Genomic DNA, 17500 nt, shown 5'->3' with positions numbered 1-17500 from the left:
CACACACATGCGCTATGCAGTGCAGTTGTGTGACACTGGCAGCATTTGTCTCCCCTCTGAGGTGAGGGGAACCTGCGTGTTTGCAAATAGTTGCAACGCCGGCCCCCACCGAGCAATGCCAGATATGCTGCAGGCATCAGAGACGAACCCAACGGCGTGGCATTCGCTATCGACATCACTCACAAGCACACTCATGCTTGGGTGTTTCACCAAAATAGCTCTACTTCTCGTATAGAGAGAAACAGACGCACGCACACAGTACACACACCCTCATGTCATGTTTGTTTCGGGGAGTGGTAGCACTTTTAGAATTCCTGTGCTGCCGTCTGATTCAGACTGCATTCATGTCCTCTCCAGACCATGAATGCAGTTTTTACTATTGTGAAAGAAATGCAATTGCCCCCTTTTACATGCCATAAGGCAGTATTCAAGAGAATTGCCTTGTCCAAACTCTCCAGAACTTCAATGCAGCATCTTGTGTTGAAAGAATCGCCCTCTCTGTGTAGAAATCCATGCCGTTACGCCACATCTCCAGTATTGGTTTGATCATGCTTAGTTTTGTGTGGTATTAACTACTGAAAATAGACGACCTCCAAGCTCACAATGCGTCGCGCTGCAACGCGGTGTGAGCTTGGAGGTCGGCTATTTTCGATATTTTCACCAAAGGCCCTTTTAGAAATGTCAGCCCCTGCCTCTCTACCATTCTCTGCACGTCCCTGGTCTGATTCGACATTTATAGAGCTCTCATTAGTGGACTGTTTTCGCCGACCCGCCGTCTGAGAAGTTTGCTTGCTGTGAATAATAACCCCCCCCCCCCCCCCCTCCCCCTCCACTCCCCATCGTCTCTGCCTGAAACCAAGGAAAACCTGCGGAGGAGACCATTATTGTTTCCAAAATGAGAAAACAATTGATTGGCGCGGGGCGGTGGAGGTGTTTGGCATTAGCGTTGGTTTCCTCCGGCGCTGCTAGTCATTCATCTCCTTCTTTCTTTCTTTCTCTCTCTCTCTCTCTCTCTCTCTCTCTCTCTCTCTCTCTCTCTCTCTCCCTCCCTCCCTCCCTCCCTCTCTCTCTCTCTCTCTCTCTCTCTCTCTCTCTTCTCTCTCTCTCTCTCTCTCTCTCTCTCTCTCTCTCTCTCTCTCTCTCATTACCGTGTGTTAATGGAAGTGGCCTTAACGCATGCTGATCCACCACTGCACCAGGGATGATTGCATTTTAGGAGATTTACTTGGAAGCTGTGTAGTTTTTTCTTTTTTTATTTCTTATTCTTGATTTATTTGCACTGACTATGGTCCCTTATTTTTGGCCCTGCACTGTTGGCGACGTGTCACTTATGAGCGTTGAATGTTTCTGTACTCTTCTTCTTTTTCTTACCTCTTTGTAACTTGTAACGTTTAACTGCTGTGCTGCCTCTGGGCAACTGAATTTCCCCCCGTGGGATAATAAAGGTATCTATCTATCTATCTGTCTAGATGGGACGCTTTGTGTGTGCATGCATGCACGTGTGTGTGCGTGTGTACCGTGTGTGCGTGCGTTCATCTGTGTACAGCACACAGTGTTAATTGCGACCGTCAGGGGGCATTTAGTATGAAAACGTCCACCTCGTGTCCGTGAGTCACGCTCATGTCCGTGAGTCACGCTAATACACAACATTTGGTTACGTATCGACCAAGAGGGCGATACAAGAGGGCGGAACAGACCCGTACTTCCCGTTTCTGCGTGACGTACGCAGGAGGTGGAATGCGTTTGGAGTCTTTTCATTTACAACGAGAGAGCTAACGTGAACACAGCTTCTGAACTATTATTTTGCTCCATGGTCACTGAACTAAATATTGGACCCGATCGTCACAAGCCACATAATATCAAGTGTCTTTTTTCAGCTACACAAAAAAAGGATATATCTACTTTATTATCGCCCTTTATCTCTCCCAGCAACACACTCTTGCGGAGTTGCGGGACTCTAGCACCAGTAAAGACACTCTCGCGGCATCCATAGCACCAGTAAACAGGACGTTCGCGAGATTTGCCGTAGGAGATTTGCCGTAGGAGGCTATTTGTAGGCTTTGTGTACCATGTTGCACTCTAGTGGATCCAATGAGGTTGCACTCTCTTTATTTAAAAATCTTTGCTATGGACTTCAGTTCCTGCCTCCCATTCCATCCATGAAGGAAGGTCACAAAAAGTTCTAAGTAACACATTTGGTGTAACACTCACACACGTCACAGACAGCTCAGACTGCTGTTTAACCCAACGCTGCTCAGCCAGCTGTGTCTCTCCTGTCGCTGTTTAGGGTTCTTCTTCTTTGGGGGGAATTGCTGTTTAACACGTTGTTTAACGGAACAGATTGTTGTTTAACACACTGTTTCAGCACGACCTGTCGGTCACTTCTCGCCCTTAGGGCGTCTTACTTGATTATCCATTTGTAACTCTGAGAATGAACACATGTAAGCAAATGGACCAAATGGACAGGACAGGACAACACTGTTGACTAGCGTGGGAGGTCAGACAGTCTCTAGGGCTGTCACAGTTATTACATAATCATCTAATCGCGATTATTTGACATAATCGCGATTATTTTTCATAATCGTCATAATCGTTTCCATGTTGAAAAATGTTCATATCTTTTTTTTAAAGTAAAAAAAAGTGGAAATAGCAGATCTCCAAGCTCCAAGCTCGCGATGTGACGCGTTGTGAGCTTGTAGATCGGCTATTTCCACTACCAATGTTATCTTTTAAGGATAAAGTTGTCAAATATGTCAGTAATTTCGTTGTATATTTTAGATTATGTGTCATATCTGCCATGTGCAACTTCAAAGCCTAAAAGCCAAACAGAAATGTCATTGTCAACGACAAAAACACAATTAAATCGTTAATCGCAATTATTTGAGTGGCAATGAATCGTCATGTAAAATGTCACAACCGTGACAGCCCTAACAGTCCCCTTAACGTCACACTGAGCTGCCTGCCCTGAGCACACTTGACCCGGGTTAGCCTGCTCTAATGAAATCAACCCAGCCAGACGGGGATTTCTGAGGGGGTTCACAGATTGACATGTGTAAAAATACAGATCACATTCTGTCCCCTGTAAAGGACAATGCAGGATACAGAATTTGTTTTATTAGATTAATGGCCAGGGTCAGGTTGGAAATGATTGCTTTGCGTAAAGCTGAGACAATTCTCAGGGGTCAGGGAATAGAAAGTCAGCATCCTTTGGCTTTTTAAATTGGTTGTAAAGTATTTGATTTGCTGCACGGGACAATCTCTGTGTGCGAATCCATCTGTTACCGCGAGGGCACCCCGGGGGTAATTTGTATCACCAACTTTTCACCTCTCAAAATGTATAAACATAATAAAATATGGATTCAATTTATGACTTCATACTTCTGCTAATGATCTGATGATAAGTCCTCGATTTTATTGCCGCCTGTTTTTCCTCGTTCTTCTGTTCCGTAGGTGTGAGAGAGGTGCTGCTGCTTCTATTAAACCATCAGAAACAGCAGTAGTGTTTTTTTTGGACTAATGATAAACTTTGACACTTGTCGCTGGGCATCTGCTTGGTCCACGCCTGGCTTATTATTAACCACATGAACCCCATAGTTTTCTGGATATGTCATATTCTGGGTATAATGGACAAAAATAGACAAACATTTGGGCATGTCATAACAGGCAAACATAGACAAACATTTGACAAAAATAGACCAGTAAGACTCCCTAATCGGGAGATAAGCGACCGTCAGGTCGCAACGTGATTTTAGGCCAAAATGTGTAGGATCAGTGTCCAAAAATGTGTTTGAAAAAATCGGCCTGATGGTGGCGCTATATGGGACAGATCCATGTTGATGAGATGAGTGTAGACATACTGTGTACCGATTTGCGTGATTTTAGGGCAAAGATTGTAGGAGCAGTGGCCAAAAATGTGTTTTGCAAGAATCCGCCTCATGGTGGCGAAGAGGGTCATGTGAGAATTGATGGGTGGAGGTTGTGGTTTGGCCGGCAAGAAGTGTGTGTGCAAAATTTGGCATGGATCGGAGCAAGGGTTGCGGAGATATGAGCAGGGCAAAAGTGTGACGTGTGACAGACTGACTGACTGACTGACTGACGGACAGCTGGTCGAGGTTTTGACAGTAACTGCGACCTGACGGTCGTAACAAACATTTGGGCAGCATGTCATAACGGGACGAAAATAGACAAGCACGTGACAAAACAGTCTAACATTTGGCCAAAAATAGTCGAACGTGTTGCGAGCTTGTAGATTGGCAGTTTTTGCCATTGACGGACAACAAAGTATATAGGGTTTTGAAAACTCAGGATTAGGGGGGCCTACTTTAACCCCCCCTAGGGGGTCATCAGAGTTACCACAGGGGGTCCTCCAAGTCTTTGTGTGATAGAAACTTTTTTCTCCTTTTTATATTAACCACTTGAACCCTAGTGTCCAAACTTTAGCCAAAAATAGCCGATCTACAAGCTCACAACGCCTCGCGCTGCGAGGCGTTGTGAGCTTGTAGATCGGCTATTTTCGGCAAAGAGGTTTGGTGTAGAGGGGAAAAAGAGCAGACAGAGTGAAAGGTCAAGTTTATTAGCTAATGACGGCTCAAGTGGTTAAATATCTGAAACACCAATTGACATGAATCCAAAATACACTGACGATTGTGCTGTCAAACAATGAAACTGTATGGAATCTATGAAAAAGGTTGTGGGGGTCCCTCAACTAAGGGGTCCTTGGTCTGAAAACTTTGAAGACCCCTGCTGTAGGGATAACAGTAAGTGGCTGAGCCAATAAACAGCAACTGTGAGCTTTGCTTGTGAGCCCTTCATTGGTATTCAGCCTCTCTTCAGCAGGGGGCGCTGTTTGACAGCTTGTGGGACCTCTGCCAACTCCACAGCTACCTGTCCACCATGATAATGGCTTTGAGGAAGCCTGGGTAATTGGTCTGAGTGCAGTGTGAACGCCGTGCACACCACACCACACCACCCTGCCCAGAAATGTGACGTATGACTCAGCTCAGCGCCCTCTTTAGCTCACTGTCACGACCCCCGCGCACACACACACGTCTGCAAGCACGGGCGCACACGCACGCAAGCACAAACACTCTGCAAGCAGTGTGTTTGAGTTCATACAGTACTACTATTGTATGTTGTTACACTTTTCATTAATGCTGTTTTCAGGAAGTTTCCACTCCTAGAAATAGCTATAACGGGATAATCACAGTGTCCAATGTGTCCACACACACACACACACACACACACACACGCACGCACGCACGCACGCACGCACGCACGCGCGCACGCGCGCACGCGCACGCACGCACACACATGCACACACACACACACACACGCACACGCGCACACACACACGCACACACACACAGTTACGCTCTTCAGTTACCGTGGCATTTTCAGGTAAAGTACATATGTGTGTAGAGATTTTTTCCCTGTTCTAGAAATAGCTAGTATGAGCACTGTATCTAATGCACACGTACGCACAAACTCTCTCTCTTACGCGCGCGAGCGCACACACACACACACACACACACACACACACACACACACACGCGCGCACACGCACGCACACACACACACACACACACACACACACACACACATGTAATGTCCTGAGCATGTGGCAGCCCGTCTGTTCAGAGCTGTGTTGCAGCCGTGCTCAGCCTTATCCTCATCCATCTTCTCTGCTCCTACACAAACGGCTGGAGAACCTGCGTGGTAATCAAGTTCACTGGCCCCGCCCCCACGTTAACCACATGAACCCTAGCGGGGGGGGGGGGGGGGGGGGGGGGCGAACATTCGCTGAACACGTGCCGCACTGCGAGCTCAAAATCGCTGTCGCATTGCGGCGTGTCGTGAGCTTGTAGATCAGCTATTTTCACCGAAGACGTTTGGTGTAGAGGGGGGGGGGGGAGGAAGGGGTCTAGCATAGACCCCTGGGGGACTCAAGTTGTCAGCGAAGTATACAGGGTTTAGGTCAGGGGTTTTCAAAGTTTTCAGGCCAAGGACCCCTTAGCTGAGAGAGAGATAAAGCAGGGACCCCCCACTACATTGTATAGACTTGTGTTGCACATTTTCATCGACTTGCTTGACAGCACTGTCATCAGTATATGTTATTCATGTTAATGTGTTTAGCACATTGATAATTAGTAAATTTGACTTTTCACACCAAACCTATTATTTGCCAAAAATAGCCGATCTACAAGCTGTCCTCACCTCACAGCTCGAGGCGTTGAGAGCTTGTAGATCTGCTATTTTTGGCCAAAGTTTTCCTCAGACTAGGAATGCAAGGGATCAAGTTTAAAAGAATTATCCTATCACACAAAGATTTGACGGCCCCCCCTGCAGTAACTCTGCGGACCCCCTAGAGGTCCCGGACCCCCTGTTGAAGACCCCTGGTTTAGGTGGTTAGCCAGTGAGGGTTCAGTGCAGCATTATTGAACCCTGAACTGTTTACTGCGCTTATTGAACCGTAAGTCTCTGGAAAATCATATAATCATTGGCATCAAATGAAAGTGCATGTACTGTAAACAAGTTTGAGTTTCTGTGGGTTTTAGTGTGAGATTTGCATCGCATCTGGCTTGTTTGTGTGTGCGCGTGTGTGTGCATGTGTGCTTACAAAGTTGAAATCAAGTTGAAAGCTTCCCTCCCCGGTTTCTGACTGACAGGCTTAGAGCCTTCTTTCCAGTGGTGTCAGTTCAGAAAAAGCTAAGGTATGGCAACATGACTGGTGTCTTGCACGCGCAGTCATGTTGCCATACCTTAGCAACAGGCATGATACATTTATTTTAAGAAGTACATTTTATTTTTGTCTCCGTTTCTACGGTTTCTTGGGCTGGATATGGCTGTGGCAGCCTGGAACGGTTGTTCAAGTGCAGCTAAACTTGGCATGTTGGTAAACGTGCCACAATTAACAATAATGCATTGCACCTGTGCAGCTGACCTGCGGAACCTGGGAATATACCATCTTGTCAAGATGGGGAGAATACAAGTGTGGAGAATACAATTATAATACCTTGTAAAAGTGACCATTTTGTTAAATTTTGCATTTGTCGTTATTTTACTGTAATAATTTAATAACCAGCACAGATAGACAAAGAGACATTCGTGGATTTATATTTAAAAGTAACTTTTATTTTCTCCCCTGGACCCAGGGTATGGCAGCTGCATACCCCTGCCCAGTGTTGTAAAAAGTACTCACATTTTATACTTAAGTAAAAGTATAAATACAGCAATGTAGAAAGTAAAGTAAAGTAAAGTAAGTAAAGTAAATGTCCAGAATTCAAAATGTACTTGAGTAAAAGTACGAAAGTATTGGCATCAAAATGTACTTAAAGTACCAAAAGTAAAAGTAAAACATTTTTAAAATAGCAGATCTACAAGCTCACAATGCGTCGCAATGCGACGCATTGTGAGCTTGTAGATCGTCTTTTTTCAAATAGCTACGGTATAAAATAGGGGCTAAAGTGCATTAATGTATGTTTTATAATATAATCATTTATATCTGCAAAGTAACTAGTAACTAAAGGTTTCAAATAATTGTAGTGGAGAAAAAGTACAATATTTGGATCCGAGATGTAGTGGAGTAGAAGTAAAAGTACTGAAAACTGGAAATACTCAAGTAAAGTACAGATACCTCAAAACTGTACTTAAGTACAGTACTTAAGTAATTGTATACTTAGTTACTTTACACCACTGCCCCTGCCATACCCAATTGACGCCCCTGGAGCCTTCTTTCCCTTTTACTTTTCCTTCATCTCTCTGTCTCTGTCTCTGAGTGACTTGGATGCTTCCAGTGGAGGTCCATCTGTCTCTCAGCCCAGTCATTGCCAACACCAACCCTGGGCTCAGGGCCCACCTTTTGGCTCCAGCTCCCGTTAGGAAGCAACTCTGATCGGCAGGAATAGCGTCACTGTCGGGCAGAAACCTTGTAATAAATTTGGTTTTCCTCAAATTTAAGCCCTGCTTCAAGAGAATTGCCTCTTCTAAACTCTCCTGGACTTGAATGCAGCATCTCATGTTGAAAGAATTGCCCTCTCTGTGTAGAAATCCATGTCGTACGCCACATCTCCAGTTTTGACTTGATTATGCTTATAGTTCAGTGTGGTATCAAGCACTGGAAATAGCTTTGACGCGTTGTGAGCTTGGAGGTCTGCTATTTTCGATATTTCCACTAAAAGGCCCTTTTAGAAATGTCAGCCCCTGCCTCTCTGACATTTTCTGCTCGTCACTGGAAGGGAACTTAACATCGTGTTGCTCTCGGACAGAAACCTCATATCTCCATACGGTTTACAGGTTTCTTCCCGGCGACAGCAGCCATATTTGCTGTGAGCCTTTGTTCCTTTCCAAACAATGCAATGTGAAGCAGAACAGGCGGATTTTCATCTTTAGATTTGGATTACTTTACGTGTAGCTTAACAGACGAGCAACGTACCTTGCTAGCTCCAGTAGCAGTACCCATAGACTGTATAGAGGCTTCCTGCTGTAGTTGAGTGATTATGATTATGATACAGTATCTTTGTCGCAGTCAGGCGGACACCTTGTATGTCCAAAACCATTACTTTTCATGAAATAGAAAGTGGATCCAGTATAGTTACACTATTACATACAGTACACATATTATTATTTAGTCACAAGCTGTTGTTAATACGTATAATGATAATACAGTACACAGACACACTTTAGCACAAGGGTCTTCAACAGGGGGTCCGTTCAGAGTTACTGCAGGGGTCCTCCAAATCTTTGTGTGATAGAAACTTTGTTCTCCTTTTTTATATTAACCACTGTCTTGAACCCTAGCGAACTTTAGCCAAAAATAGCAGATCTACAAGCTCACAACAGCTTTTAGATCTACTATTTTTGGCAAAGAATTTTGGTGTAGAGGGGGAAAAAGAGCAGGCTAAGTACAGAGTGAAAGGTCAAGTTTATTAAGTATTGACCGTTCAAGTGGTTAAATATCTGAAAACACAAATTGACATGAATCCAAAATACACTTCTGATCGTGTTGTCAAGCAATGAAACTATATGGAATCTATGAACAGGTTGTGGGGGGTCCCTGCTTCATCTCTCTCTCAACTAAGGGGTCCTTGGCCTGAAAACGTTGAAGACCCCTGCTTTAGCAGCACATTCAACCTGGTGTCTCTACGTCGGGCATGACATTATAGGCAAAAGATAATAGCCAAACTCCAAGCAAATGTGACACGTTGTGAGCTTGCAGATCTGCTATGTCCGCTACTTTATGACACATTTTAATTTAGGAAACCATAAAACCATTGAAATATGGAGACAATGTGTAACAAAGAGAGGGAATGGATTGAAGATGGTTGCACAGTAAAAATCTAAAAAGAGTGTTAGTTTAACATCCAGCACTGTGATGTGTAATGAATGTGAACCGAGGTCTGTCTAGCCCGAGGAGAAGTTTATCTCAGCTTGCTGGTGCGCACGTGTGTGTGTGTGTGTGCGCGTGCGTGCGTGCGTGTGTGTCGATGAAAGGAATGAAACTAGGCGGTGTAAATTGATTTTTCTAATTAACATCTTATGAACCTCGACAGCCGTCCGCGCTGCTGCGGGTCCCGTGGTGTTTTCAGTGGAGTGCGTCGCTGTGTTAGGGGCTGTTTTGATAGGTTTGAGCCTCCCCTCCCTCCTCCCCGACATCTTGGCTCCATCTGCGCGGCGGCGACGAGTGACACATTCAGCATAGCGAATCGATTATCTCCGTAGACTCATCAAAACAACGTTTTCACAGCCAGAGAGGCAGAGTTGTACTGTACTTACAGTATGCTGCTGGAATCACAAGACCAGCCCATGTGGATTTTGGATTTTTTGTGCGATTCACATAATTTGGGGAAGGGAAATGAATCTAATCATGTGGATTTGATTGGACTTTGGTTCTAGTGGTAGATCTCGGACTATATGTGGCCAGCATGTGACATCATGCAGTCATTTTGACGTGTCTATGACTACAAATTTGGTTCACAGCCCCATTGAATGCCATTATAGAATTCGTTACATATTTCAACTAAGTTATCTACTATAAAACATACGTACTGTATATGTAAGTGTATGTCAAAATAATTGTGGAAGTACACAAGAAATTTGGCACTGATGAAAAGTGATGCCTTCAGTACCACTACTATCACTATGCTGTACTATGACAAAAACGAATGTATATTTTGGAATATGTTTGCGAATCATTTTGGAGGATAAGACTATTTGGAACTCTCTCCCCATGGTGATTTGCCAATTGCCAACATTATTAGACTCCTTCAAGTCCGCACTGAAGAGACACTTGTTCATCCAGGCTTTTGGAAATGAGTTTGTTTATTTGTGTAAGCGTCCTTGGTTTTTTTGAAAGGCGCTATTTGAAAGGCACTATATAAATTCAAGTTATTATTGCGACCGAAGGTCGCAGTTTACCATGAGAAATGTTGCAGTTTGTCTCCGTCTGTCTGTCTGTCTGTCTGTCTGTCTGTCTGTAGGACATATCTGGGAATGCCCATATTTGGTAATGCCCATATATGGGCATGTTTTGACATAACATTGTTGACTACTATCATGCAGGGGTCTCCATTATGGGTAACTGGTCCGATATACATCACTGGCCAGATAAAGGGCGAGGTCGCATGTCGCCTTGAGGCGCCTTACTAGTTATTATTATACTTTTACTTAAATATGTGAGTACTTTTTCCAGTACTTCAGGCAGGGCAACTCTGCTACACCAGCAAAATGACGTCTCAGTGGAATATGAGTATAGGGAGATTAACCTGATCCGTTCCAAGGCCACAAACCAAACGGTGGCCGTGCGGAAGGAGGCACTGAAGGCGATCAGGGGGGGGGGGGGGGGGGTGACTCTAGCTTTCATCCGCGCTGATGGCATAATCCCGCTGTTTAGACCAGGCTGTCTGCACGCTGACAGGGGGACTGAGTGACCCAACCTCGCTGTGTGTCGGTTGTGTAGTGCAGGGGTCTTCAAAGTGGGTGACGTGGGGTGCCGTGAGATAATTTGATAATATTTGGAATTTATTTGGAACGCTTAAAGCCATACTGTGTAAGATGCCCAACTAGTGGTCATTAGCCCTATAGCAAACCGCGGTCGCGTCCGCGTCTTTCGGACGTTTTTCGTACCTTCAGACCCCCGCGTCTGCCTCCACCTCGCTGAGATCTATCTTTTAAGGGGTCCCTTGTTCCTGTGCGTTCAGTAATTCCAGAGATACGGACTCCTTCACCCTGCCTGGTAGGCGAAATTACCTAGAGAAGGGATGGTACAAACGGGCGACAACAAATATGGCTGCCATAGCGACCCCACTTCAAGATGCGCTGTGATTGGCCGGCAGTTGTATAACCCTCGCTGTGATTGGCCGGTAGTGTGATGACGCAATTTTGGCGCGAGATCCGGTCCACGGCAAGGATCTCAGTTTACATACAGAGAAGGCTTTACAGGCTGAAATTCACGGCGCGGATCTTCTAAAACTTTTGCGATTTAATAGTTAGGAGAATTTTAAGATTTGTTTTATAAAAAAAGTTACATAGTACAACTTTAACAAATATTTAGTATAATTTTAAACTTGAAGTACAAATGTATTTTCAGTCAGTTCTAACCAAAATGGCTGTTATCTCAACGTTTTCCTCGCAACATAATCACTAAAATATCGTCACTGTCGGGCAGAAACCTTGTATAGTTTCAAATGTGTACGTCTTTTGGTAAAGCAAAGCCCTGCTTCATCATACAAGACTGTCGCACAAAACTAGTGAAAACAGCAGATCTACAAGCACACATGTGCTTGTAGATCTGCTGTTTTCACTTTAGTACATTTTATAGATGATAAGTACAAAACGAACGGTTTTGGTTTCCACCCGACAACGACGATATGCTATAAATATAAGGGGCTGGGAGTGAAAATTATAATGTAGGGGTGCCTCGGATTTAAAACATAATTATGGGGTGCCCTGAGACAAAAAAGTTTGGGAACCCCTGGTCTAGTGAAACCGTGTGAGCAAAGGGTTAATGTAATGATCAGCACGCTCTAAACGGCTTTCTAATGGGATAACGCTGTTATAGCGTTCCCCCCGAGGACGAGACTGCTGGGGCCTCCAGCTGGACCGCACGAAGTAAACATCCTCCATCTGAGGGTCAGAGAGAGAGAGAGAGAGAGAGGGAGAGAGAGAGCAGGGACATGCAGAGAATGTTAGAGAGGCAGGGGCTGAAATTTCGAAAAGGGAAAATATTGAAAATAGCAGACCTCCAAGCTCACAAAGTGTCGCGGTGCGACACGTTGTGAGCTTGGAGGTCGGCTATTCTCAGTACTTCATAACACACTAAACTAATTACAAAAGGCAATACTGGAGATGTGACATGGATTCCTACACAGAGAGGGCAAACATAAGATGCTGCATTCAAGTTCAGGAGAGTTTGGACAAGGCAATTCTCTTGAATGCTGCCTTCAGGTATGGCATGGAAAGAGGGGGCATTTGCATTTCTTTCACCATAGTAAAAACTGCATTCATGGTCTGGAGAGGGCACTTTTTACAGACTGTTTAAATGGCAGGGGCTCAAGGCAAGCCCCCTTTCATGTCTATGTGTGCACGTGCCTGAGAGAGAGAGAGAGAGAGAGGGGGGGGGGGGGGGGGGGGGGGGGGGGGGGGCTCACAATCAGAGAGGAGTGTTTATATGAGATGTGAGTGAGAGAGTGCATGAGAGGAAGAGAAAAATGTGTGAGAGATGTGAAAACAGGCCATTGTGTGTGTGTGTGTGTGTGTGTGTGTGTGTGTGTGTGTGTGTGTGTGTGTGTGTGTGTGTGTGTGTGTGTGTGTGTGTGTGTGTGTGTGTGTGTGTGTGTGTGTGTGTGTGTGTGTGTGTGTGGGTGTCCTTGGTGTCCTTGTACATTCACGCATTATTGGTACTGCATGAAAGAACCATGCTTCTTCAACTCTCTCTCTCTCTCTCTCTCTCTCTCTCTCTCTCTCTCTCTCTCCCCATTCATATCCAGCCATTTCTTTTCATTCCGCCAATACTAAAGCATCGACAGCTCCTCGTTCTAGGTGTTTTCTCTGCCTCGCAGCGTCCCTCTCACTTTGTTGGAATCCGTAGGAGACGCTTATGGAAGGAGCGCTTCCTCTCGGCTCACCAGCGTCGGCAGGTTAGCTTCTCACCAGGTTAACATTCACCTGCGCGGTCCAAGTGAACACAGCCTAGCGCTCCCGACCTCCGCACCAGCCAATCACAAGCCACGCCTTCTAATTTATTCAACCCCGTGTCCTACGGATTCCATCATGGCATCACCTCTCACTTCCCATCATCTTCCTCTTCCACAGCACTCTCTCTCTCACAGGTGTTAACGTCTCTTGTCTCTCCCTCTGCTCACAGATTACCGGGGCCCTCGAGGGCCCCCGCTGCAGGCAGCGGGGCCTCCAAGAGCCCGACGGGCTCCTCCAACCTCAACCGGCGGAGCCAGAGCTTCAACAGCATCGACAAGAGCAAGCCTCTGCAGTATGCCAGCGGCAACGACAGAGGTGAGGCCGTCAATTAAAACCCATTTAGGCCTGGGATTATTTTATAGGCTACTTTACGTTTACGTTTTCAGGCCAAGGACCCCTTAGCTCACAGCGCGCTGCAAGCTTGTAGATCTGCTTTTTTTTTTAAGTCGTGAAAATGTGTGCAAATCTTTGAATATAATATATTGAAAGATTTGCAAGGCTCACAAAAAATACATATGTATTTTCTTTTTAAGCGAACATTTGTAACTCAGATTTTGCTTCTGGGGGGTCCCTGGAGCTAAATATTTTGAGATGGGGGTCCGTGGCCAGATACATATCATTTTGGGGGTCCTTCACATGAAAAGGTTTGAGCACCACTGACATAGAAACATAGGTCTGGTTTTTCTAAAAAACCTTTGAAGGATTTAGAAGACATTTATAGAATCGGGTCAAAAATATTCAAAGACTTGCACAAATGTTCACGACTTTTCAAAAATAGCAGATCTACAGATTGTGTATCTGCTATTTTTTAATAGTTAAAGCATAACATAATGCATAATAATAAGTTCTCAGTCTTAATGGGTTAAGTCCTATCTGTTTTACTGTATTATCATGTAAGCATGCGGCTGTGTTTGGGTCGTCAGCATAAGGCCTCTGGCCGAGTGCCGTGGAAACCTTGTACGTCCAAGACCGTCCGTTTTGTATTTATCATTTTTTGAACTAAACTAGTGAAAATAGCAGATCTACAAGCACACAACGCCCCGCACCGCGAGGCGTTGTGTGCTTGTAGATTGGCTGTTTTCACTACTTTTGTGCGACGGCCTTGTATGATGAAGCAGGGCTTTACTTGGTGAAAAAACATAAAAACTTGAAGCTTGGAGATACAAGGTTTCTGCCCGACAGTGACGATATCCTGGTTTCAAAGCTTGCACTGTTAATAGTGTTCAATAGTTATTCCTTCAACTCTTTTGAAGACATATAGAAGGTGGATTATGAAAATATTAGGAACACCAATTGTTTCCTTGAAAAACTCTGACAAGGTTAATCCAAGTGGACGACACAAGCCTTTGATTGTGATTACCGTACATTAACAAAGATTATGTGACCTACTGTATCAAATCGAATGAACATTTCTGATGTATTCTCATGTCTATCCACTTGATGGCGCCACCTATCCAGGGAGGTGAGCTGACACATGCAGGGGAACTCGAGCACAAAATTCCCTTCTCTAATGTGAACCATTTTGCTGAATCATCCACCGTTATTTATTCCTAACAGAGTTATAATGGATGCAGTTATTCCAGCCTAGCAGCACATTTGGCAAGTGCCATTTAAGAGCACTGAGTGATGGCTGAAAGGCCAAGCAATTGGTCTCTTAAGCCAGGGGTCTTCAACGTTTTCAGGCCAAGAGAGTTATAATGGATGCCATTATTCCAGCCTAGCATCAAATTTGGCAAGTGCCATGTGAGCATGTAGATCTGCTATTTTCACAATAGAACCATGTTATACAAAATGTAATGCCTTAACTCTTAGTGCTCGTAGGGTGAGGGGGTCCCCAGTTAAAATATGATTATTTTGGGGGTCCCCAGTTAAAATATGATTATTTTGGGGGTCACAGCCTGAAAAGGTTGAGAACCACTGCAGTACATAATGTGGTGGTTGGGGGTGAGGGATAACAGTGAGAAAAGAACCTAGAGACAAACCGATTGACAAAAAGAAACTGATTCTCTAAAGCTTTAAGTACCGCCATTGATCAGTGGCGCTTCATCTATTGATCATGTAATATGCACACATCAATGACTAGTGGCAGTCCAGGGGTTTTGTCCACAGCAGGGAGAGAATACCAGAAGAGTCGCCGGAAAGAAGCTCAAAGTCAGTCAGTCAGTCAGTCAGTCAGTCAGTCAGTCAGTCAGTACACATTTTTACAGTCTATTGGTTCCCTTGTCACTGTGACATCACTCTGACATCATGCTCTGATGTCACTGTGATGTCAGGGGAACCTCTTAAGAGGTTAACAGAATGCTGCTCTGACATCATGCACGCTCTGGCTTGATGTCCCTTTTATGCCCATGTATTTGATGCCCATATATGGGAATTCTCAGATCACACTTGCAAATGAATTACATCCTTGTCCGTTTTATGCCCATATATGGAGATCCCTGTCCCAGTGTCATCAATATTAAGGGCATATCTGGGAATGCCCATATATGGGCATGTTCTGCCAATCTCAACAGGCACTGATTGGGTAACTGGTCTGATATACATCACTGGCCAGATAGCCAAGAATTGGCGCCCTGAGGCGTCTTACTAGTTAAATACTGCCTGAAGACAAACATTGGTTCCAGTGTGATAAGATGCTTGGTGCTGGGGCTTCAGTGCAGGGAAAGGAAACAAGGCTTTGGTACAAAGATCGTCTGCAGGAAATGTCAGCGAAAGTTCAGCGACCTCGCCATAGCTTTTTTTGGGGTGGTAGGACATCCAGAGTATCGGTCGGTCCACCACTGCCCGGGAGAAGTGACATTCAATTTCTCGTCGGCGAGAAGTAAAGCTGGAGACTGTTGCTATAGCGACGGCAAGTCACTATGTGAGGAAGGGTGGTGGCACTGTGAGACAGCCAGAGGGCCACCGCCTTATCTCTGAAGACAAGGTTAATGTACTGGGCATGCACGCACGCACGCACGCACGCACGCGCGCGCAAGCGCACGTTGTATTACTATACTTGTGCGCACATCCAAATTTTAGGACATCATCTAAAATAGCCCGAGCACACTTGCACGCACACACGCACAAAAACACACACCGATGTGCAAGCCCGGGCACGCGCGCACACGCGCACAGAAACACACGCGTGCGTGTGCCCACACACACACACACACACGCTCGGACATACTCAATCTCCCATACTCGCATAATCTCATTCATTGCCATTCATAATCTTATCAGAAATATTAGCCACACAGCGCACAGCCCAAGGAATGGAAATGAGTCATGTCATTTCTTTTGCGCGTAATTAGCTGATTCTGTGAGAGCCAAACCCCTGGCAGTGTTGTAGTGAAGAGCTGAATGACAATTGAAAGCGCTCCCATGCATGACGCATGAGAGGAGGCCCATGGACGCAGAGAGATGTGTGCCCATCCGTGTGTGTCCCGCCTCTCTGTCGTCACGCATACAAACACACAAATTCACTCCTACATGCTCACATGCATGTTCACAATCCTATTGAGCTAACCCTGACCCTGGTGTACCTTTATTGTGTAGTGATGTCCTAGTGTTTCCTGTTTTGCCTTGCTACTGTTGCCTGTCTTGTCACACCTCACTGTGATTATGGACTCCACCTGTGTCTTATTAGTCTTTCAGCTTGTTAGTCAGTGTCTATTGAAACCTCCCTTTGTTCAGTGTTCCCTTGTCGGGTTATGGTCAGTGTTGCTGTGTGTTCCTGCCTTCGTAGATCCTGCTGTAAGCCTGTTTATAATGTCTTCTGTGAGTGTGTCTTTCCCCTGGTTTAGTATTTCCCAGAATAGTTTAGTGTCCCAGTCTACTTCCTTGTGTTTCCTGTTTATTGTTAATCAATCACTATTGATCAACTTCATCTGCCTGCCTGCCGTGTTGTGTTACTGGGTCCTCCACTTCTGCCTCACACCGTGCTTGTTTAAGTTCATTCGAATCCGGCTCTTCCGTAAAACCACTAAAGCTTCTACTGCTCAGGCAAGAGGGAATCCTTGCATGGTCAACACCAGATATATTGAGTTCATGAGCTTCAGCCTGGGCTCCTTGACAAACAGTAGCTAGCACATAATGATTTTTTTTTTATTGTTTTAATTTTTTCTCATTTTCACCAAAAAACGTTTAAAAGAATGAATGAAAAAAAAAACACGGCCAGCTCACATATTAGGAGGGCGTCAGGAGTCACCAGGAAAAAGGACGGGCATATTTGATGAACCTTTCATGGTTAAAATGGAGTTTGAAGTTACAATGAGTTTGTATAGGAAGGGGGCGTGTCTGAATCAAGCGAATTAAAATCTGCATGTCC

General features: G+C 45.0%; 1 protein-coding gene across 1 annotated transcript in view; it reads left to right on the top strand.

Annotated features, from left to right (window-relative positions):
- Positions 1 to 17500, top strand: part of nav3 (neuron navigator 3) — a gene marked incomplete at its 5' end in the record, with an annotated part of 322260 nt that overhangs the window by 158022 nt on the left and 146738 nt on the right. Inside the window, one exon of the mRNA XM_080754819.1 lies at positions 13361 to 13506. Coding sequence (XP_080610945.1) covers positions 13361 to 13506 — 146 coding nt within the window. The remainder of the gene's footprint in view (positions 1 to 13360; positions 13507 to 17500) is intronic.

This window comes from Nannobrachium achirus (genome assembly GCF_963921795.1).
Source record: "Nannobrachium achirus genome assembly, chromosome: 23".
In the NCBI taxonomy this organism is placed as follows: domain Eukaryota; kingdom Metazoa; phylum Chordata; class Actinopteri; order Myctophiformes; family Myctophidae; genus Nannobrachium; species Nannobrachium achirus.
The sequence above is the reverse complement of the archived record's forward strand: the minus strand, read 5'-3'. Positions and strand labels throughout refer to the sequence as shown.